We start from the raw sequence: 27,999 nt of genomic DNA, 5'->3' as shown, positions 1-27,999 counted from the left end.
AAGCAAATTATTTCTGATAGTGTTTCAATGCATTCTGTTTCAGCTCGCTCACGGATAGAGGCGCACACACACACACACACACACACACACACACACACAAAAAAACTCCTCTCAAATGTCCATACGAACCACGATGCAAGAGCAAATGACCTTCGTGACCTTGCCGGAATAGATCAGATGGGGAAAGCACACAATTGTGAATTCATGCGTGTTTGTGCTCTGAGTTCTCGCGTTTAGTTGTAACTCTTCTGCAGGTGAAGATGAAAGGTGGAGTCATCGAACAGTGGATTCTTCACTTCCATTTCCCCGGTCTGGAAAGAAAAAGAAATGCCACGTCACTATGGGAGATCTCATACTGCAGCACTGTGGGTGACATCATAATACCATCTATTACATCTGCAGGAGGCATGATTTATGATAGTGTTAGTGAAGAACTAACCTACTCTGCCTACTCCGTTCCATTCCGTGCCGACGGGGCCCAGCTGTCAAAATGTGATTTTGTGTCGAGTGTAATTTTGTGTGCTTACAGACAATATGAAATGTCAATAGCAACTGTTATGGAAAATGATCAGATATTTCTTTTAGTTGTATCATTCATTCAGCTACAGAGAAACTGGTAGCCAGGCAACAGTTAAGTAACCAACCCTGAGTTGTGCATCAAGAAATACAAATGGAACCGTTCCTGAAGGTTGAAAGGTGCTATAGATGCAATCAGTAACACATTAAGAATAATTAAGTATTGCTCTCTTACTGGGGCAAGTCCAGGGCACTCATACACAGTGAAGTCTCCATCTTCATTTTCCTCATCCGAAGTGGCTCCCGACTCTGGAATCTTGGAATCACTCCGTTGTCTGCATGAGGATAACAACACACAGAAGCCATGCCGCTAAGTTGTGAATAATATTGTAAATAATGCCTTTTATTATATTTTATTTCACCTATCCAGTCCTACCTATTTTAAAAATAATTACACATAAAATAACAAACAAAATATATATTTTTTTATTATTATAATCGGTGCTCATACATGTTTCTTTACTATTTGTTAAAGGTCCCGTGACATGAAATTTTCACTTTCTGAGGTTTTTTTAAATTAATATGAGTTTCCCAAGCCTTCACATCATTTCTTTTAGTAGGATGAAAATAATTTCATGTAAATTTTGAACAAATTATTAACAAATTAACAAAGAACAATCTTTACACACACAGTGCAAGTTTATCTGGACAACTCATTATGAGATCAATGATGCACGTTACACTGCACAACAAAGCTCTTACTGTATGCGCATCATCGTGTTTGCTCAATGCTCATCACTGCAACACTCTGTGATGGGAATAGATCTAAATATACTTCACAAATTTCTCACAATTAGTTAATCTCAATAGCTGTAATAATAAAAACGTAAAATAGCTGAAGTAAAAGAATTTTTCGAGAGTTTCACATGTAATAAGTAGCTATTTCATATGCAAGCATGTCAGCCTATCACAGGAGTGGGTGGTTACACTGAATCCCAAAGCAGACACGCCCCCTCAAACAGAGCGTTCAAATCAGAGGCCAAAAATCAAAATGCCTTTATTTCTAAATTATGGCTATTTTTGATCTAAAAACATACTAACATTAAAAGGGCAACCCAGGAAACATTATAAAATAATAAAATAACCCCATGTCATGTGACCTTTAAATTATATTTTCTATTTCACTTCTTTAAAAGAAAGTGTATGATTTCTAATATTACAATGATTTATAAGCCTACATGTGTTAAATGATTGTGGTATAAGAAATACTGTAGATGTAGATGAAGAACATATACTGTCCTACCATTCAAAAATGTTGGGATGTGAATATAATTTTTTATATTTTTGAAGTCTCTTATGCTCATTAAGGCTGCAATTGTTGTTCATAAATAGTTAAAACGCCAACATTGTGAAATATTATTACTATTTTAAAATAACAATTTCTATTTGAAATATTTTTAAAATTATTTTTATTTTATTTTCAGCAGGCATTACTCCAGTCTTCAGTGTCACATGATCATTCAGAATGTCTTATATCTTATATGTATTAAAGTAACATTTCTAATTAACTTTATTATCATTCTCTAAAACAGGCAGGCTGAGTATTGGTGGGAAATGTTGCATCCATGAAAGGCAGTTAATGAGAGACAGAAGTTCATTAATGCTGTTTGCTGACTACTCACTTGAGTGACATCATTTGCTGCTTCTGAAGCTGAAAGTGGTACATCTGGGCACTCTGGGCAAGTATTTTATCTCCAGTCTAATATTAGAATAATAGAAGAGCGTGTGAACATGAAAACAATAAGACACATGCATGGATGTCACTTTGTTTTTGCATGTGTACATGGTCTACTCACCGTGCCACTATCATAAGAATTTGGACCTATCAACCCAAAAGCAGGATAATCGACCTTCTGGGCCAGACGATTGCCTCTCTGCATCCTGAGAAGAAAAATGACAGCGTCAGTATCATTCAACTCTACTTGTTCATCCAACAAGGTTTTAATATCTAATATATATCATATATATATCATAATATCTAAGTTACAATTTTATAGCTTTTAGTCCTTGTGTTTTTTTTTAGTTTTTTTTTTTTAGATTTTTGAGTTCATCAAATCGACCATTCAAAAGCTTGGGGTCATTTTGTGTCGTTAAAAATACTGTACACTGTTTGATATTCACACACTTAACTGTTTTCTAAAATGCAATTTATTCTCCTGATGGCAAAGCTGCATTTTTCTTTTTTCAACCCCAGTCTTCAATGTCACGTGATCCTTTTTAAATAATTGTAATATGCTGATTTAGAGCTCAAGAAACATTTCTTCTTATTTATCAAAGTTGAAAACAGTCAAGCAGCTTATTTTGAGGATATGTCAAACATTGTGAAAAGAGCATTTATGGGCTCTATGCACGGCGGTATTTCCGGTGAAGGTGTAAGGATGCTCGATAACTTCCGCCGATCATAGAGTCCAATGCAATACCGAGAATTTATATTGAATTTTATACTCCATGGTTATACTAAAGAAACGTTAGTCACAAAAACAGATAAAACAGACACCCCTCGTTGTGTTTATGCTTCTTTTTAAAATTATATTAAATGAACATAACTATACATAAAATTACATCTAAACGTATGTACGTTTCGTTTCAAAGACGGGAGGACAGTAAATTTTGAAGATTCTGCCATAATCCCGTTTTCCTCGGTTTTCCTCCGCTTTAATCTCCACAACCGGAAATGGACGAGCATCCTTACGTCAAATGCGGAACTTATGCGTGCATATAGCCCATTGGGAATAGAAAACTTCATTGACATTATAAATGTCTTTACTGTCATTTCAGATCAATTGTTTCGCATCCTTGCTGAATAAAAGTATCAATTTCTTTAAAAAAAGACAACAACAACTTTTGAACAGTAGTTTATAGGCCAATGTACATAAGAGTTGTACAATCTTTCTCTTACAGGTTTTTTTAAGCTGAGTAAGTCAAAAATATAAGTCAGACTGGCACGTAAATACTGCAAAATCTCACCTGACCCAACACACTCCAGTCAAGACCATAGCCACTGAGCCCACCATGAGAAACACACTCAAAAATACTAAAGGAGAAAAACAAAACAAAAAGGAGGATGTCATGAAAAGGAAGGTCCACTCTTATATCTTTCAACATCAACAAACTCACTGATAACTCACTGATGAAGGAGTGGTCCTCGGAGGGGTACGGGATGATAAAGGGGGCGCTGTGCACAGGAGTGTGTGAGGGTGGGCTGGTGGTAGAGGAGGCAGTGGTCAGGACACTTGTCAGAGGCTGTTCTGATGTAGCAGCGGTAGAAGTTGCTTCTGCTCTGTGCTGACTACTTGGCCAGGAATCTTCAGGGACTATGGGAGCCGCTGGAGAGGGGGCTGAAGAACATAAGGAAAATGTTAAAGAAAGTATGGAAGCCTTGTTTACAGAATAAAAAAAAAATAAAAAAGGTAATTACTAATCACAACATTTTATTTTGCGATTCAGACTTTTTGATATATAAAAAAATTGCAAGATTAAAAGTAACTTTTTTTTTTTATTATTCTGTGAAACAAATAAGAATCCATAAGAAAGACCTAAAATTTAGATAGGTGGTTGCCTAATTATGGCAGCACTCTTTTAAAGGGAAAATTTACCAAAAAAATCTGACCGTAATTTTGTTGTAAACAACATGATATTGTTTTTCTGTGAGACACAAAATGTGACATTTTATGTACCTTTTTTCCCGTACAAAAGTGACTGCAGCTGTCAAGCTCCAAAATAGAGAAAAATAAAGAACATACATCCAGACATGCATATAAATATTGTCTTTTGAAGCCATACAATCGATTTTTGTGGGGAACAGGGCAAAAATGTCCTTTTATGTTTCACAGAAGAAAGTAAGTCGTACAGGTTTGTAATGACATGAGGGTGAGTAAATGGTAACATCATTTTTGGGTGAACTATCCCACTGATCCCCCTTGAATAGCAGGATCCACATGTCTTACCTAAGTGCTTCATCTCTGATTCTCTGTGTCTGCTGATGATGGAGGACAGAATGTCTATCTCTTCATCCAGCTCTGGGAGATGGTTGACCATGGCTGTTTGGGCAAGAAAGAGTGAAAGAGAAACATGAGAATTACAAAGAGAGAGAAGGAGGAAGGATGAAGAGAACGAATAAATGGAAAATACTTACACTAGCATTCAAAAGTTTGGGTTTGTGTTTATTTGATCAATGGTGAAAACAGTAATATTTTAAAATATTATTAAAATTTAAAATGACGGTTATCAGTTTTAAAATATATATTAAAAAAAAATTATATATATATATATATATACGGTATATATATAATATATGTATGTCTGTGAATGCAAAACTCAGTTTACAGCATCATTTGTCCAGGCTTCAGTGTCACATGATTCTTCAGAAATCATTCTAATATGCTCATTTACTGCTATCAATGTTGAAAACAGTTTTGCTGCCAAATATTTTTATGGAAACTGTGATATTTTTTTTTTTTTTGCATTTATGTTATGTAACAGCATTTATGTTATGTGAAATAGAAATCTTTTGTAACATTACAAATGTATTTATTGTCACTTTTTCAATTTTAATGGAACCTTGCTGAATAATAATAAATTAATAAATAATACAGACCCCAAAGTTTTGAATGCATATGGAACAGTGTCCTACTTCAGCCTACCTATAGCCTACTTCCGAGTCATATTAGAGTTGCTCTGAGCTAGACAACGTACTCTGTTACTAACATAAACTCGGTTCTCTCTAGAAGAGTTTCTCTCGTACTGCGTAATATCGTACGCTAGGGGAAACCTCTTTTCCACGAGATATTGAAGCCAAAAATTATCTTTAATTTTGACTTAATGTAAAACACGTTGCGGCAGCATGCAGAAATGGGCAAGGCGGCTCGCGTGCCTATTGGCTGTCGTACAGCAACTGCAGCAGCCTATCGAGAGAGGCCCTTGGTTACGTCAGATCCAATGGGGACGATGGCAGCCATTCTATTTCTTCAGAAACAATCTTAAAACAGGGCTTTAAGTGTAAAATACCGAACTAACCCTTTAAACTTTGAGCGTGGATGGGGTTCTGTGTTGTGTCTCTAGCCTGCGTGATCGTGTTTAACACTCCCTCCGGGAGGTTAGCAGGTACCCGTTGGTGGCCCATGCATGTAGGGACCACAGCTCCGGGCGAGGATGCCATATCGAGCCACAGTACAGAACAGTCACAGAAAAGTAACAGGTCAGCTATAGAACAATCTAAAGTGACAACTTTTGATAAGGCAAGTTAATAATATTGCACCAAGGTATATGACATCTTGGCACAGTGTGTGCGTGTACTGCAGTGTGTGTAGGTGGATTTGGTCAGTTGGTTTGTTGTGTGGTGCTGCTATGCGTATGTAGGCAGTAGATTGTACAGGCGGACAGGGAGAGATAGGGGGAGGGGATTCCATAGATTCATGAATGAAATCTGTCACCACGGCAACCACTGGGAAAGTGCCAAGAGCAAAAACTTCACAAGCAGGATAAGAGAAATGACAAATTGAGTGTTTGAGAGAGAGAAGGTGTGTATGTATTTGTGTATTTGAGAGAGAAAAGGATGCTTAAGCCAACCAACCTTTTAAAGGGATACATATTTTGTCTAGTGACCTTGAAATTTCATTAATAGGCCTATACAGACTAGTAGATAATCTGCATTTCAAATAGGAAGCTCTAAAAGTGTATACTTGCATAATTAAATGCATTAACAGGCACATAATTAAACACATAAATTAAAAAAAAAACTACACTAATATAACTGAAATCAGCCACTTGCTTAACTGAACTTGCTGTAAATAGTGAATCATACAATTACTTATTGAATGCAACATAACTGAAGAACTATGTGCAATTAGAGCGCTTAGTAAGTTAAAAGAGAGTAGCTGGGTTTCCATCCAAACGTAAAGCAAATTGTTTCAAATTTTGAAAAAAAAAAGGTATTAAGTGCATTTCCATCAAGTTGTTTGAGCGGATGACAGTAGTATCGGTAACCTAGTAACCAACAGTAAATAAAACTCAATCGGTGGAAACAGCTGATTAGTCATGTGGGTTTAATGTGGATAAAACTCACTACACTACAAAAAAACAAGGTTGAAGGAGGACTAGAAGCACCAAATTTTCAATATTACTAAATGGCTAACCAACTGCAATACATATACAAATGGATTCACCCCACCCAATCCGATATTATATATGGCTAGATATAGAAGAATCACAATGCACAGAATTAAATATAGCTGACATATCATTCCTCACCAAATCAATTAAACAACACGCGTGTTTTAATGCAGTAACTATTAGTAATGTAAGTCTCAAGACCGGTCTTGGTCTCAACACATACATGCTCGATACATAGCCTACATGCAGCACCCCACAAAACTATTTTTATCTTCCTTGACATTTGATTAAATAATAATTAGTACACTTTTAACAACTAATAAACGGTGTATTTTTTACTAAATATTATTATGATAATATTATTTACTAAATTTGTCTTCCAACCAACAGCATGTCAGGTGATTTGGGTGATTGATCACACTCTGCAGTTTATACGCACTGCATGATGGCAACTCTGTCATTTTGAGATTGCAGACCCTCAGGTCACATTTACATCTCCTGTGTGGACACATTTTTGGTTTTCAAGTGGAGTACAATAATGTAAATTGTGTCAGACAAAATGCACGTCATCCAAGTGTTTCACAAAAGCTTCTCATGTGGCGGAAAACACTTCTAACATACATATGCATCTCAAGACACATCATTTTGACATTAATATCAGCAGCACACAAGAGACCTCAAAAACAGGTAACTCTTCCTCCTGTCTTTAGAATTAAGCTACAGGCCAACTCAGACCGTGCTCCAGCATGACGCTGGATATGCGCCCATTTTCAGTTGTTGAGAATGACGGATTCACGCATTTGGTACGTGTGTTAGAGCCCAGATATCAACTACAGAGCCGACCATATTAATTTTAGTCAAAATGTTTTGCCTCAACTTTACAACAAAGTGAAAGCCAAACTGGTGGAGGACCTGAGCAATGCAAAACTACAGATGGGCGGACCTCCCGTGCAAGTCATTCATCACGATCACGGCGCACTATACAATGCTAAATCATAAATCAGATGTACCTATGTACAATTACATCAACGGTCAGCAATCGATTTAAGTAGTACATTGTGTTTAATTTGTCGTTTAATGAGATCTAATATGTGTTGGAGCCGCTTAAAACCGCTTGTTTATCAGTGGTTGAAATATCAAGCAGGGAAATGTTTGTGTGCATTTTACTTCAACATTTCTTTTGAGTAACATAAGGCCATTTTGATTTATATGCTGTTTATTGCTATTTTCATATGTATCTGCTTACATACGAGATCGCTCGTTTCTGCTGCTTTTTTAACTGTTTTGATCTGGAGATTTGGTACTCGTTCATGAGATGTGTAATAGCGCCCCCTACACCAAATAACAGTGATAACAAGGAAAGCCGTAAAAAACGTCTTTAGCTGGGAAGCATTTTCTCATAAATGATGAGTTAACCTGTTAATGGCAGGAGTTAAGATGCAAACTTATGTAGATCAATCATCAGTTGATGTGAAACCATGCACACACAGGTTTTGAAATAATCAAAATGTCTGTGCATAAAACACAGTTAGAAAAGGAGACCCAAAGGCTTTGTCATAAGCTAAAGAGCAATAGAGTAGTGGGAAGGTCTGTGAAAAATATGTGATGTCTCAAAGGTCTTCTGAATAAACATTAAAAAAGAGAGTTAAAAGAGGGAGAAGAAAAGGGTGCTGTTCCTGCTCCTGGCTAGTGAGTGCTTTCGATTAGGTGTCAACAGCACTGCCCTCCTACAGCAACACTGGAAAATGACTGATCGATAATCCTCAAGGCTGTAGTCAAAATTAACTTTTTTTGGCTGAAAAACGAAAATGAAACACTTCAGGATATTTACATCTAAAGGCTGCTTGCTGGTATTTTTTTTTAAACCTAAGCATTTGTCAATTCCTCCCACTGCAGTGTAGAAAGAGAACGGCTGAATTATTTCATTAGCCCCCCTCCTTCCTGTTGCATTCTGCAGCAATGTGTGGGTGGAAGAGGGGCAGAGGGAAGCCAGACTAGAAGGTTGCAAGGAGTGAGAGGTCTTCCACTGCAGTTCAATGCATATGCCAAAAGCTATTGATGGGGAAGCCTAAAAATGCTATCTTACATTTTGAAATGTACATATCAAATCAGCACTGTAGCAGTCTTGAAAACAGCTTGCTGTGATTTTTTCAGTGAAAGATATTTTCCAACACAAACTTTAAACCCTGTGCAGTAATAATACTCTACAATGACGAAAGACTGTATTAAATACCAATATGGCGGCATAAGTCTCACCTTAAAAAGAAAAAATCCAATCACAAATTGGTTAAGTCACTGCATTAGAAGCTCTGGTTTGCATAGAAACAGCCAGTGCGCTTAAACATTGTGCTTAGGAATGCATAACCTAAAGTATACGCATTTGTGCATAAGTTCAAGGAACATTCATGGGACAGTTAATGTCAGATTTGGTTGCTGATTTGTAATGTTATCTAAATGTGACTTTGGCAAGCAGTGTTTCAGATTTCTGTATTTCCCTATTCATAAAAGTTGGTCTTGCATGCTTCCCAGAGCTGTTAAAAATATCATAGCTGTCAACCCTCCCGTTTTTTCCGGGTTTCTCACGTATTTTAGCTCTTTTCCCGCTGTCTTCCCGTTTGAGTATTTTCCCGTAAAATATACCGTATTTTTACTCTCTGATTGTGTGAGACGTACGGGCTCGGACAGATTCGGCTTGAAGTCGTTTATCCTCGATGCGGTGCCGCGCGCGCTGGCCGGAGACACACTGGCTGCGTGGCGTGTCCGTTTTTATTGCACGCTCCCTGCGTGACACGCGAGTCTTCAGAAAACGCGTGCATGCTAGAAATAGAACTGACGCCTATTTTTCACGCGACAGGCAAGCGTGTTTCTTTGCCTGAATTCTTTGCGTTTCCAGGCAAAAAAATAAATAAAAATAGGAACGATGTTTAGGCTAGCTGAATGTAATTTTGTACTCGAATACATATTAATACATTACATTTTGATGTTTGAAAGTCTAGGTTTTTACATAAATTCAGATATCAATGTAATTTAAACAAATAATAATTATTATAAATAGATTTTCAAATATATTAATAAAATATGTTTTCTTTTTTTTCCATTTGTTTCTTAAGCTCTTAACAATGTGATTACATGAAGAAGAAAAAAAAAACTTGAAAAAAAAACCGTTCTGGGCCTATAGGAGGATATAAAGATAGTGTGTCTTCTGAGTGATGGTCCACCATCAGGCTAAATAGGCTCTTTAAAGCTACACAAAATGTGTAAATGTAATTAAAATAAACAGACAGCCCACTTCCCTATTTTGCGGATTTTGGAAGATGTGTGATAGGCTAAATGTTGAAATTGTTGTCCAAATGCTAGAGCAACACACGCTAATCCAAATGTAGATTTTTTTCCCTTTAGATGACACTGTCTCTTTCTCTCTCACACATAGTTATGAACACCTTAGACTTTTAAGGATTGTGCTTTATTTTTAAAGTTTGTGGGTGAGAATCGTGCAAAAAAAAAAAAATCCCTTATTTTGGGGATGGATTCCGGGAAAACTCCCTTATTTTCAATGTTCAATGTTGACAGCTATGAAAAATATGGCTGCTATGGGAACTGACTTTCCTTGAAAAAGACAGTACTCACCAGAGTGATTTCTTCTCCTGACCACACACTTCCCTTGTTTGTTCTCTATGAATGGGTCTAGGCATGGGCCGCAGTGTGAAGAGCCAGGCTGGCAGAAGTGCCGCCGCTCCCGGGCACAGTCCAGACTCCGAGGACAATGTCCCACAACTAAGACAGAAAAGACAAAGACCCATGAATGACCCACTCTGCTTTCTGTTGAGGTTCTGATGACCTTGTTGGGTTTTATTGTGATATTTTTGTGATAATTGCCTCACATGAATGACCAATATTTGTCCACTGACCACAGTGACCTGACTGCTTAGTGCTTAAATATAAAGTCATTTATTTAACGTTATATGACTTTAGAGTCAGCAGGACTCTATGACTGCAATAATACTACTACTAATAATAATATATACTCATCTTAACCCTTTCACACGTAAGTTTAAAATATTCTAACTAACCCCCTAGCGTGAGTTTTTCAAGGCGACCATTATTTAGAACTTGCCACTTTTATGTTTCCATGGTGATGCGTCATTGCTTGTCATGTGACACAGCACAACCACAACACAGCACTGAATGAATGTTGATCTGCTTTTATGTGATTTTTCCTTTTTTGTTAAAAATATTCACAAAATGTATTAGCAATAGCATGAAACACTGATATTCCGATTGTCAAATATGTGCAAGTAGATAGGTTTTTGTTGTTTAAACATCTTTATAACGATCGCGTTAGTTGAGCTGTATGCACATTGGGCGGCGCCATTTTAGTTTGTTTTACAGTTCAGAGAATCGGATCTGTTGGATATACAGCGTCAATTCCTCCACTTCTCACGAAATACAAGAAGTGGCCGGTGAACTGGGAGAAGAATAGGGTCAAATGTTAAGCTACTTACACAATGTGTATCTGATATGAATAAAACGTGTAGTCTTATTATAATTGAAAGGATTATTATTGCCACTTCCATAGACATCAGTGTGTATTTTACAAACTCAAAATCATTGTTTTGCTAGTACTTATGTGTATTTAAATGTCTGAAACCTAAAATAAAAATTATGTGGTTGAAAACACTCAATAATTGTGATATATGACAGCACTGAGTGCATCCGTCTCTGGCTCAGCGCCAGCCAACGCGCAAGAGCAAGTTTGAATTTAGCAGTTGATGACGTGATGCACTGACTGTTCTAATTACACCGGTGTGATCGTACGCGTGAAATTTTATAATAAAAATGCCACTGGATTAACAAAATTCTCTTGACTCTCTCAGTTAGTATATCTATTTTCGAGATGCCCCAAAGCAATCCAGCAGCAGCTCATGTGATCCTCAAATGTTAGCCACAACATTGTTTAGCTTCCACTGACACAACAAAAACATATCAGGCTCTTCGTCACACAGAATAATTGGATAAACAACTAACAGTAATCAGCCTTTCTTTCTTTGAGCTAGTGTTTCTTGTTCCTGTGATGAAGGAGAGCTTAGGAATAAAACAGCAGTGCTATGTGGGCCCTGCAGCTGAGGGCAGAACTGGGGCAGCAGGTTAAATTGCAGAGGATATCCAACACCCACAAGCATCAAATTATGTCAGAGAACAACAAAGTAGTCGTGCCGTGTGTCTCCCACTGTTTTTCAGCAGGGATCCATACTGAACAAATGTTCATTATAACACCACAAGTGTTGTATCAGTCTAACAAACAATGTTGGTGGAACTTGTAAAGGTTGCAAAACTGCAGTCTTAATTCCCACATCACGATCTTATGTTGCGGCCCCGTAGAAGCAGTTTTTGTAAGAGGCTAAAAATTGCGTCATAACCACAGGACTTTCTGTCGCACAATAGAGACATTACCGTATGGACAGGAGGAGAAGCTTACCTCGCAGCCAATATTTTACTGTCTATGAGGCAATCGGCGGGACATGGACACATAAAGTCAAGGGAGAAGCCCATAGATAGAGAGTCCATAAAAGCAACGGGTCACAATATTTCAACAACGCTTTTGAGGAATTAGGTGATTCAGATTTGTCTTGGCACAGCTACTAGAAGATTTACAACTGTCAGACTGTCGTCAAGCTCAGTTTGAGCCTGCGCAGTCGCTCAGACATCAGGCAGGAAGTGCAATAACTGGGCTTCAGTCTTCGCCATTGAAATCAGTGGGGTCGCTGACTGTGTCCATTTCTTTTACTGTCTATGTTTTTGACGAAACGAGATGTTTTTTTTAAAACAGCCGAGGGCGTGGTAGCTCATACCAAGGGCGTGGTGAGCTGGAATCTACTTACCCGCATACGTCACGAAGAACCGCAAACATAATAGGAAAATTCAACTGCAGTAGCCACTGTTCAAACTGAAGAGGGCAGCACTCATATATTCTAGAATTAAAATACTTTATACCCAAATGTCAAAAAAGTTACTTGAATCAATGATCATCACTAATAAAGCCCCATTCTTACAGATCATTAATTAAAAAAGGTTGGTTTAGGGTTTAGTTACCCTTTAAGACAAATGTAGAAATAGCATTTACCAGGCAAACAAATGGAAAAAAAAAAAATTTAATCGGCTTTAGCATTTTTGCCATTGTCAGATGAAGATGGACACGTCAGTTATTTTACTATCCTAACTATTCCTGTTTTTCTTATCATTTTATGAATGCAATAAAAGCAGTTCACAGTCATGTGTTAAAGTGATTTTAACATTGCATGCATTGCATTGCATGTTGTGCCTATTAGAACACTTTAAATATGAATAGTAAAATGATTGTAATGCACAGCCTCAAGCGGCTTATTTCTTTATTGAGTTCTAATTCTGAAAGCCTTTGCCACTGAAACCTTGTCTGCTGTTTCCATAACAACTGCTATGGCAACAGAGTAAGTGTGACATCATCAGGTGTGAGTCACTGCCAATGCAGTGGCTGAAAAGGGGGCGGAGACAAACTCTTCTGAACCAGAGCGAGTCAGGGGAGAGATTCAAGAAAACTGACCACAACAATTGAGAAGATGTTATAAAAAATAATGAAGCTCAAGAGTTTATTAAAAAACTGTGCATCGTGCCTAAATGTATTTATTGACTGTCTCATTAGTAGTCATTATTTATAATAAAAGAATAACTGACCATATCGATTTCAGACTCATCTACAAATCTGTCTCACATTATTAAATGCTATTGATTACAAATGCTCAAAACAACAATCATTGTCTTGCAATTTGCTCTTTACTGGAACTGCACATTAAGTGCATGCATGTGAAGAAGTGACTCATTAAACCTATAATGCAACAGCAGTGTGTTACCAGAATCCCTCATTGTCACTGTGATGCAGAGATGGCCATGAGGGCTTTTTCAGATCTTAATCTCATTAACAGAGGAGCATCAGGTTTTTTATTAAACAGTCTCTCAATCACACATACAGACTAGGGATGCACCGATATGAAAATTTTGGCCGATTCTGATAATTCTTTATATTTGAAAGCCGATAACCGATATATCGGCCCGGCCGATAAAGTTAAATACAAATTTTTATCTAATTTTGAGAGCCTGATTACAAAAACAAAAGTCTCACAATTAAATCCATGTCCCAAGCGCACAATTAATGATGTTCTCATTATAGTGTTGTATAGCCGATATGACAGATTTGCGCTGCACATGTTGTACCGAACCATATTTTCTTTTTTTTTTTAAAGAGATTTCAATAATATTTCAAGAAAATCAAAAACAAACAGTGCTCAACAAGTGTCTCAGCTGAAGGGAATAATACAATATTTATTGGCTTTAATATATATCGGCCACATTTTCTTACCAGGCCGATAACGATAACATTAAAAATGAACATATCGGCCGGCGGATATATTGTGCATCCCTAATACAGACACATTTATTTACACTGCTGCACAAACACATTTTACTGCTCTTTATCACTCTTGAAAACAAAAATCCATTTGACAAAAAATCCCAAGCTAATAGCTAGGAAATCATCACTTCCTCATCTAAATCAAACCATGTGTCTGAAGGATACTAGATACAAACTCACATTGTTTTGACAGTCTTGAGAGGTGCAAGTTGTACCTCAAAAATAAACATGAAAAATAATGTCTTCATTCCATTGAGCTCCATCCAGCTGTTATGAACAGAATAGCACATAGTGAGATACTGAGTGAGTCCAAATAAGAAGTTCTGTTGCAGTTTTGTAAGACTGTGATTAGAAGCAAAGAGAAACAGATCCACAGTAATCTGTGTTGCAAGCAAATCTAATACCTACTTCAAAGCCCACACACGCACATCCCTGCTATGGAGCACCACTATCACATCTCTCACTCCATCCTGCTCTTGCCAACAGCCAACAAAGGCCAAAGTGGCTCCGCTAGGTGGAAAGAGTCAGCGTCTGGCCATGGTTCAGACATGCCTCAAGGTGACCCATTCATGCTGGTTTTGCTGTGCAGATTAAATATTTAACTCATCCAGGACAGACCGAAACAGACCTCAAAATATCTCTGACAATGAGGCAGAGCTTTTTGTGGCATGTAGATTTTAACACCATATGTTAAAAGTTCGCACCGAAGGCTCAAAAGACATACTGTTAAAAAGTCAGCATGACTCTATAGGCTTGAGAGTTTGTCCTCCATTGCACCATTGAAAAGTCATGTGATCGCAGTTGGTGTCCACAGTCGCTTTTTTCGTATTGACAGTCCGCATACGATCTGTCCACTTACTTGGCAGAGGCAAATATACATCCAAATCATATCAGATTTATTTCCACATATGAATACTTTTTTTTCAATTTTTCAAAATAACACTTTTCATGTCATTGGTTGAGCCTGCCCCATTAGATTGTTCGTACAAAAATAGTATTATTTAATCAGCTGCTGTCGCAATGAACTGTTTTTTTATTATTTGCTTGCACACTTGTGGGTCATATCTGATCTGTGCTACATCATTGGAGGAATAATTTGGGTCACTTGAACCACAGTAGAGTAAATGTGGCCAAAGAGGTACATCTGGTTTGAGAATGAAGATAAAGATCTGTAAAATATAACCATGTAACCACATAAATATTACAATAATTAAAAATTAAATACAACTTATGATAGCAGAGTCTCAGCGTGTCACTTGCTATTTACAGAACTCATTCTCTCTGGGTCCTCAGAAAATGTGGACAAGCTGAATAAAGTTGCTATCCACCAGACAGTGAACAATAAATTAAGTCCTCTGATGCATTAATGCTGCTCATTTACATGTCTACTAGTTGCTTGTCATATATATCTTACTACTTGGCCTGTGGTGTTTTAAATATACCTAATGCATGTTTGTCGGTTCAGGGGGGACCGACAAATCCATGAATGCTTTATAGAGTTGCAACACGTAAATCTATGTACATATCTTTTTTATTGCCGCTATTTTTCCAGGGAACTTCAGCTGACATTCTTCAGCTGAATTATCATTCGCTTAGCAACACCATTCAGTGAACAGTGAACAACAGAAAAAGGAATGATGTTTTTATTCACGCCAGACAAAGCAAGCCTTTCAAAACACTCTGTACACTTGCTTCTCAATGTGTTTGAAAAACATGGCAAACTATGTTAAAGTACAGTGCACTGCATGCTGCCTGTCACTCTCAAGAACTTTGTGTTTTATGTGACATGACAGGCTGACTGAGGAGGGCACAGAGAGAAAAATAAAGCTGCGGGATAGAGTTGAGCACTTTGAAATCTCTCATTGTGAAATGTTCCAAAAAAAAACAACAATTTATTTTTGAAATGTTAAAAATAACATGACAGCGAGTAAATAAACAGTCCAATTTAAAGATGACTCATAAGAGCAAATCTAATCCTGTCACTTCTCATCATTTATGTATTTTCCCTGTTTCCACATGATGTTTTATGCTAATGTTAATCCTTTTTCCCTGTAAACTGTTAAAGAATTCAAATCGCATACTGAGGGAATGGATAAAGTACTGTAAAAAGTGAAGAAAAAACATACACGTATAAAGAATGGGATGTTACACATTACAATTCCAAAGGGTGTGATGGTAGGATTTTTATTGTTTTTGAAAGAAGTCTCTTATGTTCATAAAGGCAGCATTTATTTGATCAAAAATAAATAGGCCTAAATGTTTTCTGTTTCAAAACATTTTAAAAGGTAATTTATTCCTGTGGTGGCAAAGCTGTATTTTCAGCATCATACAGTTCAGTAACATTTCTTCTTGAACTGTTGTGCTGCCCAATATTTTTGTGGAAACCACAATTTTAGTTTTTATTGTTCAGGATTCTTTAAATAGAAGGTTCAAAAGAACAGATTTTACTTGAAACAAAAATCAACACTATGTCTTTACTGACACTTTCGATCAATTTAATGTATCCTTGCTGAATCCTTATCCTCCCTATCCTTTTTAAATTCCTTGTAATATGAAAAGTTGAACTTGAATGTTGACTGAAACAGAATTTCAAAAATAAGTACAGATTCAAATATTTTTTTCATGTATAAAAAAATTATTGAAAAAAGTTATAAAAAAGTTATTTTTCAATTTTTCAAAATAACACTTTTCATGTCATTGGTTGAGCCTGCCCCATTAGATTGTTCGTACAAAAATAGTATTATTTAATCAGCTGCTGTCGCAATGAACTGTGAAGAACATTAAAAATTCAAATCAAATCTTCATTTTTTAGCCACCCTCACTATCTTACATCACCATCCTGACCTCAGATTGGTGCTAATTTATGCACACATTTGTCTTGTTCAGGGCAGAATTTAGGTGGCCAGTCTTGTCTCTAAATTAGTAATGATATGAAATCCATTGTGCCAGTTAGAGGGGAAATGCAATTATCCAATTAATCAATAATGTTCAGTAAAACATGACACTTTCATAATTGCATGTATTATTGACTCAATAAGAGAGCACCAATATGAGATTAAAGAAAAAAGTGAATTTATGAACAATGTAAAACGACTATCTCTCTCTGTCTTCGGCTTAATATAGAATATACACTCACCTAAAGGATTATTAGGAACACCTGTTCAATTTCTCATTACTGCAATTATATAATCATATGGCAGTTGCTTCAATGCATTTAGGGGTGTGGTCCTGGTCAAGACTCCAGACTGAGAAAATATGGGAATGGGAAAGAAATGTGATTTAAACAATTTTGTGCGTGGCATGGTTGTTGGTGCCAGACGGGCCGGTCTGAGTATTTCACAATCTGCTCAGTTACCAGGATTTCGCACACAACCATTTCTAGGGTTTACAAAGAAAAAGGAAAGTGTGAAAAAGGAAAAACATCCAGTATGCGGCAGTCCTGTGGGCGAAAATGCCTTGTTGATGCTAGAGGTCAGAGGAGAATGGGCCGACTGATTCAAGCTGATACTAAGAGCAACTTTGACTGAAATAACCACTCGTTACAACCGAGGTATTCAACAAAGCATTTGTGAAACCACAACACCTTGAGGCGGATGGGCTACAACAGCAGAAGACCCCACCGGGTACAACTCATATCCAATACAAATAGGAAAAAGAGGCAACAATCTGCATGAGCTCACCAAAATTGGACAGTTGAAGACTGGAAAAATGTTGCCTGGTCTGATGAGTCTCGATTTCTGTTCAGACATTCAGATGGTAGAGTCAGAATTTGGCGTAAACAGAATGAGAACATGGATCCATCATGCCTTGTTACCACTGTGCAGGCTGGTGGTGGTGATGATGTAATGGTGTGTTTTCTTGGCACACTTTAGGCCCCTTAGTGCCAATCAGGCATCCTTTAAATGCCACACCAACCTGAGCATTGTTTCTGACCACATCCATCCCTTTATTGCCACCATGTGCCCATCCTCTGATGGCTACTTCCAGTAGAATAAAGCACCATGTCACAAAGCTCAAATCATTTAAAATTGGTTTCTTGAACATGACAATGAGTTCACTGTACTAAAATGGCCCCCACAGTCACCAGATCTCAACCCAATAGAGCATCTTTGGGATGTGGTGGAACGGGAGCTTTGTGACAAATCTCCATCAACTGCAAGATGCTATCCTATCAATATGGGCCAACATTTCTAAAGAATGCTTTCAGCACAGTGTTGAATCAATGCCACATAGAATTAAGGCAGTCCTGAAGGCGAACGGGGGTCGCACACAGTATTAGTATATGGTGTTCCTAATAATCCTTTATAGGTGAGTGTATGTTCACTAGGAAATATGGACTGCAGAGAGACTACAAGGCCACCATGGCTCACACCAGGAGACAGTGTATTCACAGGTGAGCATGACCTTATACGACACACGCGCAGCACTTCAGCCTCTCTACAGACACTGTATCGATCCTTCAAAAAGCAGCCAGGCAGATTTCACACATGCACACTGCATCGGATCATTTCTAAGCGGGTCGGTCGGCCTGTCGGGTGGTGTCATGTCACTGAGAACATCTGACTTAAGCACAGATAGAAAAATGTTTCAAAATTTTTTTAATTATAACAACTTTATTCAATGGTTACAGCAACCAGTGACCATGTTTGTGACTTGTGGCATGCTAGGAGAAACCAATTGTAAATATTTTCCTGACAAGCATCCTGCTATGGTATATGTTTCAGAGTGTAACCCATATTTAGTTAACCCATAAACATGTAGAAAAATGGCAAATGGCAATTTTGCTGCACTGGGTCTCTGAAAGTTAAAAGAGAGAGAAAACAGAAAAAGGCAAGCAAAAACAAATAATACAGAAAGCAGAGAGCAAAGAAATTTAGGAGCACCGAGGAGAGAACAGAGAAAAAGAGAAAATAATAACATCTGAGAGTAAAAGAAAGCAGAGTAAGACGAGAGACAGCTAGAGAATATTCGTGATGGATGATTTGATGGCAAAAGAATGCAGCAGATCTGAAACAATGGAGGGTGACAGAACTACTGAATTATACTCACTCATTATACCAGACATCTCCCCTGTTGTTAAAATACACACAAATATTACAGAGAATGAGAGAAAGACACTGAACATGAAGGTAGATTTCTTCACTCTCACAGTTTTGTGGGGTAAATTTGAGGTTTTAGGCAGCTGCTTTAAAGTGAGATTAAAATGACAGAACAATCTAAAGTCTCACACTCAAGCACATGAGGATTACAGTCAACCCGGCGCACTGCTTAAAACATCTCATCCTCTTTCACGGCAGCTTAAGCCTGACGTGACTGTGCACTCCAGGCATTTAATCAGAGTATTTTGCACAGGAGGCAACATCAGCAAAAAATATCAGGAAGACTCCGATAGAAATAACTGATATTTTAATGTCTTTAATGGCTTAAATAAAGGCCTTGAGTCACATCTCATTTCGAAAATGCATTTTATACACTGTAAAATTGTCTATGATAGTACAGATAAAATGAAACCTAGAACAAAATTAACCCTAATGCAAATTGTTTAGCATATTGATTTTATTAATATTACAATTTGAATATAATTTAGTGAGGTTTATGCTTAAAACAAGAAAAACTATGGGGTAGGAAAATTTTATGTAATGTATTTTCTACATGGAATTTTGCTGCTCAAGTAAAAAATCTTATTTTATATATGTTTAGTTTAAATATTTATACTGTGAAAATATTCAGATATTCTTTGGCCTAGCCCTTAAAATCCTTATCTAGAACTGGTAGTCACACGCAGACACACACACACACACATACATACATACATATATATATATCAAGATTTTAGATTTTCTTTTCATCCCTATCTCTTGCAATAGCTAAACATTTTCTTTCTGCATTCTAATGATCTATATTATATCTCTGTGGTTGGATAACAGCCTCTATACAAGTTCTCTGAAAGAAGAACCATTTGCAGTGCTCATTTTTGAAGGTTACGGTACTTAAATTGTCTTCACTCTCATTAGATTGTCAATTATCGACTTCACAGCTCCTATACTTTACTTCTACATATAATTATTATGGTAAAGGTTTTGCATACTTGGTGGGCTGTCCGGGTGGAAGGCTCCGAGCTCAGAATTTCTGCCCTGACCCAGAGTACTCCCCCGTTGGTAAGAGTAGATGGAACTATATGTGAGGAGATGGGATGCTGATAAACTGTCAAGGAACAAAGGTGGGTTCTGCTGTTATTTATCTTGTCCTGAGTTGATTACTGATTGATCTCCACTTGTGCTGATTGGGTTATTTGTCTGCACCTGCTTCTCCCGAACCTTGCTAATAAAACATCATAATGTGAGCAAAGCCCTAGCAACCTCCAAAAGCCTTCATAGAATGTCTTTGCTTCTGGTTAAATAACATCAACCATGGTCAAAATCACTTTATGCAGCTTAAGCTCTCAGCTCTTTTCTTTCATCTTTTTTTATGACAGATTGTTCGCTGGTGATGTATTGACTGACTAAGCCAAAATACTGCAGTACAAAAAATATTTTGTATTTTTGTATTCTGTTTTGCAGTCTGGTCACCCGATTATCAGTGAATTTAACAATATTCTATTAGTTATTCAGGGGATTATAAATGTTTTTTCCTGGTTCGCTTAAGTAGGCCTATTATATTTGCATTGTTTATTTACAGAGGTGAAGTAGAAAAACACTGTACCTTTTTACTTGCACACCAAATTCTTTTTTAACACAGTTTGTGCTTGTTATTATACTTGGTAAGGTGCGTCAAGTTTATTTGTAAACTGCTTTTCACACACTGAAAATTTGATTTTTAGTTTCATTTTCTCTGGCAGCGCAAAATTAAATATAGCTTAAATGTCATAAAATTCGCTGTTCATACCTTTACAAATAGAAAACCTGAAGATATTAGAAAAGAGATGGTCTCTTTCCTGCTTGTGTCCCACATCCCTGATCCCTCCCTAAGCGCAGAGCAGAAAGCTATATTACACATCCTATGGTGTGGTGATGGCCCCATGGATTAGACACATGCCTTTGGTGTGAGAGACCCGGGTTCGAATCCACTGTGAGACACCAATGTGACCCTGAGCAAGACAATTAACCCCTAGTTGCTCCAGAGGTGACCTCTGACATATATAGCAATAGTAAGTCACTTTGGATAAAAGCGTCAGCTAATAAATGTAAATATTTAACTTTATTATATTGTTTAAATGACATATTATTTACTTATATATATATATATTTTTATTGCTTTACAGGCTTTAGTGTTATGCTTCACTGACGGATTTGTTTTAAAAAAAACATGCATGTATGTTACGAAATTGATGTTTGAGCTTCGTTTGTTATTATTATCTTATTTCAAAATGTATATATATATATATATATATATATATATAAACTGTCACTGCGTTACGTATGTAGGTCACGGAAGTGAGACTGGAATTCCCGACAACTCGTTAAAGTGGTTCAGAGTCGATTCTTTAATTTGGGAGACAATAACTTTATTTATCGTGCACTTTTGACTTTGCAGACCGTTTTATATTCACAGACATTACCATATTACAAACTGCATGAAAAATAATGTTTGAAAAAGAAATAGCCTGAGCACTTTTAAAACGAAATCACTAAAAACAAAAACCAATCACTTTGTATATGCTACAAGTGAATTCCAGCATCACAACATTGTAATGTACAGAATGAAAAGCGGATTCATTTTGAGATTCGATAGAGGTTACATATCACAACAATGTTATTAAACTATTAGTTTTAGTTTTGACAATAAATATAAGAGGAAATGAGCATGCACAATTAAATGTCCAATATCAACTGATTCAAATAATAAAACAAAACTATAATCAGATGAAAACCAATATATTACATGTACTGTATATTCCTAATACTATGTCACTACTGAATGATTATCTTATACCACGGTACTCCAATTTTCCGCAAAGAATTCTATTTCAAAACAACATGTAATACAATGGTATTTTTTGTTGGTGTATTCTGCTGCAAAACAAACAAACAAACAAACAAACACAAGGATTAAAACATGTACACGTTATGAATTGGTCTTGCAGTGTGAAGAAAAGGCTTTTGTTGTTCAGTTCCTGAAAGTGTGCAGACTATCTTTGGCCCTATGTTTGGGGGACTCATTTTCTACATTCTTATTGTTCTTATTTATAGCCCAGACCCGAGTGGCAGAAGAGGTGTCTGGAGTTCCCAACTGCTGATTGCCAGTTTCCATTACACAACAATGAAGTGTTACAGAAGAGCCCCCAGGGTGATCAGTATGACGATATTCGGGACATTAACGCAACATCTTAAGCGAGTGGGACACAAAGAGACACGTCTCAAACTGGACAGGAATGACTGTCATATAGCCAATAGGCATGACATCAAAACTTAATATTAGTGAACCCATTTCCCAAAATGGACACACATGTCGATGACAGGGGGTCCATAGCCTATCTCTCCCTTTTGCGTCAGAGAGCAGATTTGTTCTTTCTTCCTGCATCATTAAAATTTATTACATCTTCATATTGAGTTTTATTTTTTTAAAACAGCAGAATATTTAATTCAAATCAAAGACAGACATTCAAACAGAATCTAACCCTGAACTAATTCCAAAGGGTCCTTTATTCACTGAATGTGAGCGAACAACACATTCTTGTAGTCTAATTATGACTTTAACAAACACTTGCAGTCCAAAGGAAGCAAAATAAACAACATACATACATACATACTCTCTTTGTGGCTGTTTTGAGCTATGAATAGGCTACCCAGAGACCGTTAATCCCAGACACCGGTCTGGCATCACGAAGCACGTTAAACATGGCACGAATGAAACGTGTCTTACCTGCCATAGCAGCGCTGACGGCGACTGTTGTGATGAGGAAAGCCTCGGTGAGTAGCGAGGCCCACGGTCGGCTCAGTGATCGCATCCTTACGAACAGTACAACGGCCCGGGGGATCCGGGGTTTATCATTCCCCCGTCCCACAGTTTTGGTAAACCTGTGCCTGTAATTTCTGTGCAATGACACTCAAATGTGTAGTGGATAGGATCCAGGATGTATTTATGATGCGCGGGATCATCCAGTGCTGCGCGTCCACCGCTGATGCTGATGCTGGTGCCCGCGTGCGCTGCGTGGCAAACGATGATGAGATCTCTCTCTCTCTGGGTGAGCGGGGAAAATACCCGAGCTTGAGCACTCAGCCTACGTAGAACAATGTCGTCATCACGTCTTCGAAATTTTTCTGTTCCATCAAAATGTGGGAGAATAACGCCAAAGTCGAGAGTTGACGTTCATTTGGTTGCCCTCAATCGGGTCATGGGGTCTATACGACCCCAATCGACTTTTACCTAATGAAAAAAGGTTCCCTTCATCTCAGTGGAATAAGATTTTGTGACTTTTCATACATTATCTATCTATACACACACAAAAAACTGGGCTTGATTCGGTTGTTCTGAAGGTATGTAAAAAATGTTTACACTTCTGGTCTTGACATTTTTTTTGACATCTTGACTTTTGACATTGAAATGAATGGGAAATGTGAGAAAACGAAATATTTTTTTCTTCATGTGTCAAAAAAATTTATAAATAAATAAATAAAAATCCGGCATAAATCTGAAAATTTTTGCACAGAAATGAAGGCCTAGTAAGTTACTAGAGCATAAATGCAATGCATCATAAAAAAATAATATTTCACATGCAAGCTAATGGTGTAGTTGAGGAATGTAGCCTAGTGTGGTATATGGATAAAAGTAAGCCTACTTTATATCTCCAAAAACACAGCAGCATTAATGAATAGATGAGAAGTTCAGAAGTGCAGGCGCTTGCACTGCCGCCTGGTGGTGTGACATACTGTAAACATCATGCCAGATTTTCGTACGTTTTATATTCTTCTATAAATGAAGAGTTCAGATGCAAAAGCCTCTAAGTGCCATTTGAAATTTTCTTCTAGAATTATCATTTTTATCAAGCTTGTATATTTAAGTTCAGTGATTTCACTTAAATGGCAATGATAATTACCTATTAATTGTCATTTAAGTGAAATTACTGAACTTAAATATACAAGTTTGATAAAAATCATCATTAAAGAAGAAAATTTCAAATGGCATTTAGAGGCTTTTGCATCTGAACTCTTCAAATGTTGCTATATTCAATACTATATTCACTTTCAGCAAAGAACAACAACAAACATGAACTGTCAGTGATAATGTAATTATTGTTTATTTTCCAAAATATAACAATGAAAAAAAAAAGGATTTGTGCAGGATACATAAAAGGTTAAGATTCAATATAGTACCATGTGCTGTAACTAATAAATAAAAAATATCCAATTGTATTCATTAAAATTTAAAGCAGTTGACATTTCATAGATAAAACTGTACTTTAAAAACAAGAAGAAAGAAAACTGGAAGCTGTCAGATGCTATAGAAAACACATTTTGCACATCAATAATTTGCTTGTCATTTCAATTTGAAATACAATACTTAACATAACTTGCTGGTTCCCTGAATATGCATTGGATTGTTCTCATTTAGTGGATTCCCCTTTTTAAAAGTGATTTCTTATCTAACATGACGCATATCTCCCCTAGGACCCACAACCTTTACGCTGTATGTATTATCTAAAACTACTACAGTGTATGTGCGATTCAGAAGATAGGGAAATAAAATTACCAATGGGAAAAAAATGGTCAGTTGTACTAGTTTGAACTGGTAAAGAAGAAAGAAGAAAAAAAAAACAACAACAATGAAGCTACTTCTGTAAATAACAACAACCGATGGCAGTGTTTCAGAAAATAATGCTTACTGTACCAGCTGCACCAATGTAAGCAACACTTAAACTAGAAGCAGCTTGTTTGGCGTTCCTGCGAGTAGCTGTTCACAAGGTAAATGCACAAAACTCTGACTTCCTTGTGTCATTTTCAAAAAATAAGCATAAAACAGACCTAAAAAAAATCAGTCTTTATAGTTTGAATTCTGGCAATGCAGGTACTGTATCACAAGCAATAGGCATCAGATGTGACGAAATTAAATAAGGCACCATAAACTATCGACATAATGTGGCCAGGTTTCCACTGCATCAAAAGCATCATGCTTCTGTAGTCGCTTATTTTGCACCAGACACAGAAATGAAAGCTACTAAAACAGCAACTGATGTTTCTAATCAAAGTGGATATCATATTTATGAAGAGAAAGATGAAGACATTTTGAACTAAGATGTGTTTATATAACTGAGCCCAGCTCTGAGAGTAACGTTTTTTTAAGTGCAAAAAATTAAAAAAGACAAAGATGTTAAAATAGACAATAAATGTCTATGCAGTCAAGAGTAGTGAGACAAAAAAAAGCTCCTGTCAACTCGTTCAAAAGTCTTTTAAGACCAGTGGGTGATGCATTTACTTACCGTTTAAAGGAACAAACACAACAAATGAATAGAGTTATTAATATTTCACTGGCGATCCATATGTGCACTTTCTCCCTTCCCAGTGTCCTCATCCGTTTCGGAGTGACTGCACTCCTCCTTTACCGTATGATGCTTCTCCCCTTCTGCTTCATTAGTGGGCAACTGGAATCCGCTGTCATCGTGCTGTGATGAAGCGATGGTTTTTTCCATGTGGGAGTCTTGAGTGCTCGCCGTAATGTGATTTTCCTGTTGTTCCGATGGCGACATGGCTTCCACTTCCCTTATTGGTGAATCCAAAAGCTTCTGCCCTGTGCTTAAAGGTGAATCTTTGTTTGCGTCTGCTTGGTTTAGCCGTGCCCCTTCTTGGCAATTTGGGGTGGACTCAACCTCCTCAGCTGCAGTTTCCTCTTTTGAGGATGATGATGATGACTCTGCAGCTTTCTGTGTCCTGAGCTCATGTTCCTCTTCCTGTACTGTGTTCTTGATTTCCTGTATGGCACAGTCTACACAGGCTGTGTCCTGTAGTGACTTTTCTGTTGTGCTTTCTTCCTCTTTTAGTGTACTTCTGTTTGTTGCTGGTTTCTCCTCAACCGCATTTCTGTTCAAATCCTCTTTGGTTCCGTTGGGCACTTGCTTCTCTGACTTTTGGGATAATGAGGCATTTGAACGAACCTCAGTCTCCTCCTCTGGAATATTCTCCACGGCGGGCACATCCAGGCACGACTCGTTGGGCAGCACTGAGGTAGTGCCTTCCAACTGGATCATGGAGACCACCTGCTTTATTCTGCGTCTCTTCTGAGCCTCATGATCTCCCGCACTCTCTCCGTCCACCTCCTCTTGGATTCCTCCATACTCCTCAGCCCAGTCGATAGGAGGGTTCTCCCCCAGGAGGAGAAGGTTAGGGTCGCTGTTGGTCAAAACAATGCTGTCTCGGTACAGGTTGTGTCTCCTCTGGACGGCTGCTTCCTTCACAGCTGGAAACATAGAAGAAATGTTGATGAGACCACACATGTTTGCATATAGGTACTATGTGAAAGTTTGAGGGATCTTAGGTAAGAAGATATGAAATGGAAATTCAGCCCATCTATTTTCTAAACGGATTTTGTTGATCTTATTGTGAATGGTTCATCAATGTATATTTATTTCTTTTTATCAAAATGTCAGAATCGTTCAATGGTGACATACAGTGTGCTGGAGTTTTCCAGAATGCCTCTAAATGATCACCATGATGCATGATCCATGATGTACATCATCTTCTACATGCCTTCTGCACTCTGATTGACAGTTCATTCTTTTTTTATCAAGTAAAAGCCATTTTAGAATTATTCCTTAATAGAGAGCCGAAGTCCCTCCCCTTCCAGTTGACCACCATGGGACTTTAGTTTGGAAAAATATTGAATGGTAGTCAATGGCGAGAGGCAACAAATATTTTGATCTCGTTTGAATTGTGCCCTGAATTACACATATGATGTTTGTCAATTTAAAAGATACATTTTAAAGTAAAGAAAGTCGCAGTTTGATGTAAAACCATTGAGGTATAAGACTGTGAAAATACGTAATTACAAAGACTACAAACCCCAAAGGCACACATTTTCTCTCAATGAATGAAGCTACCTTTACTGAGGCTGTGTGTCATTGTTTCTACAGTCTTACGTTATAATCGGAACGTTACGAGTGTTTTGTACCAGACTGCACACACACGAGCAGCAGATCTCGTTTCGCTTCCCGGGAGATATAGTTCATAGAGCGATTTTCACATAAAACTAAATGTTACTCTTCTGTTGTATGACAAACTGCGACGTTTTTGACTTTCAGATTTATCTTTTAAATTGACAAACATCATATGTGTAATTGAGGGCACAGTTCAGACGGAATAAAAAGATAAGTTAAGTTGTCTCTCGCCATTGACTACCATTCATATTTTTTTCCGAAATAAGGTCCCATGAGCCGGAAGCGGAGGGGCAGGACTTAGGCTCTCTATGGTACACATGGTCTTTAAAAAGATTTTTATGAAACGTAACTTCATTGGTAATATTTCAAGATAAATGTTCACTTGACTGAAATAACTTAGGTTAACTTAATAATCTTTTTTCTAGAGTTTGATCATAAAACAACGTATTTAAAGCTGCAGTCCTTAGTTTTTTTTTCTTTGTAGCCATCTCTGTTCAAAATCTGCAATTGCAGTTATACGCGGAATTATCAACTTTTACGCGAGTTGTACTTCAACACCCTCGGCACGGCACAGCGCGGATGAATCCAATGTTTTGAGGAGGATGTGGATACTGGCATTCGCAATCACAGAATCTACTTTTTGGAAGGATGACCAACATAAGAATTTTTACCCTTTCATCTGAACACGTAACATCCACTTTTGTTCTGACCAACTAAGGAAAAACTTTAAACGTTTTAATATTTTGGGTTGTATGGTCTCATTCTTCGAAAGAAGTCATCATTA

At 37.3% G+C, this 27,999-nt stretch overlaps 2 protein-coding genes across 2 annotated transcripts in view; both read right to left on the bottom strand.

The window, feature by feature from the left end:
• Positions 1-15: 15 nt before the first annotated feature.
• npdc1b (neural proliferation, differentiation and control, 1b) lies at positions 16-23,298 on the bottom strand. Its single transcript, XM_039659976.2, has 9 exons — positions 22,991-23,298; positions 10,315-10,461; positions 4,524-4,616; positions 3,705-3,914; positions 3,544-3,610; positions 2,373-2,457; positions 2,199-2,275; positions 752-851; positions 16-311 (listed from the first exon to the last, which is right to left on the bottom strand). The coding sequence occupies exons 1-9, from the start codon at positions 23,073-23,075 to the stop codon at positions 234-236; spliced, it is 942 nt and encodes a 313-aa protein (XP_039515910.2). The 5' UTR covers positions 23,076-23,298; the 3' UTR covers positions 16-233.
• Positions 23,299-24,340: 1,042 nt separating this feature from the next.
• niban2b (niban apoptosis regulator 2b) overlaps positions 24,341-27,999 on the bottom strand; it is a 29,118-nt gene continuing 25,459 nt past the window's right edge. The window contains exon 14 of the mRNA XM_039658822.2: positions 24,341-26,518. Coding sequence (XP_039514756.2) covers positions 25,590-26,518 — 929 coding nt within the window. The 3' untranslated portion in view covers positions 24,341-25,589. The remainder of the gene's footprint in view (positions 26,519-27,999) is intronic.

The sequence above is a fragment of the Pimephales promelas genome, chromosome 4, assembly GCF_988280905.1.
Source record: "Pimephales promelas chromosome 4, fPimPro1.hap1.1, whole genome shotgun sequence".
Classification (NCBI taxonomy): domain Eukaryota; kingdom Metazoa; phylum Chordata; class Actinopteri; order Cypriniformes; family Leuciscidae; genus Pimephales; species Pimephales promelas.
This window is presented reverse-complemented; position numbering and strand designations above follow the sequence as displayed.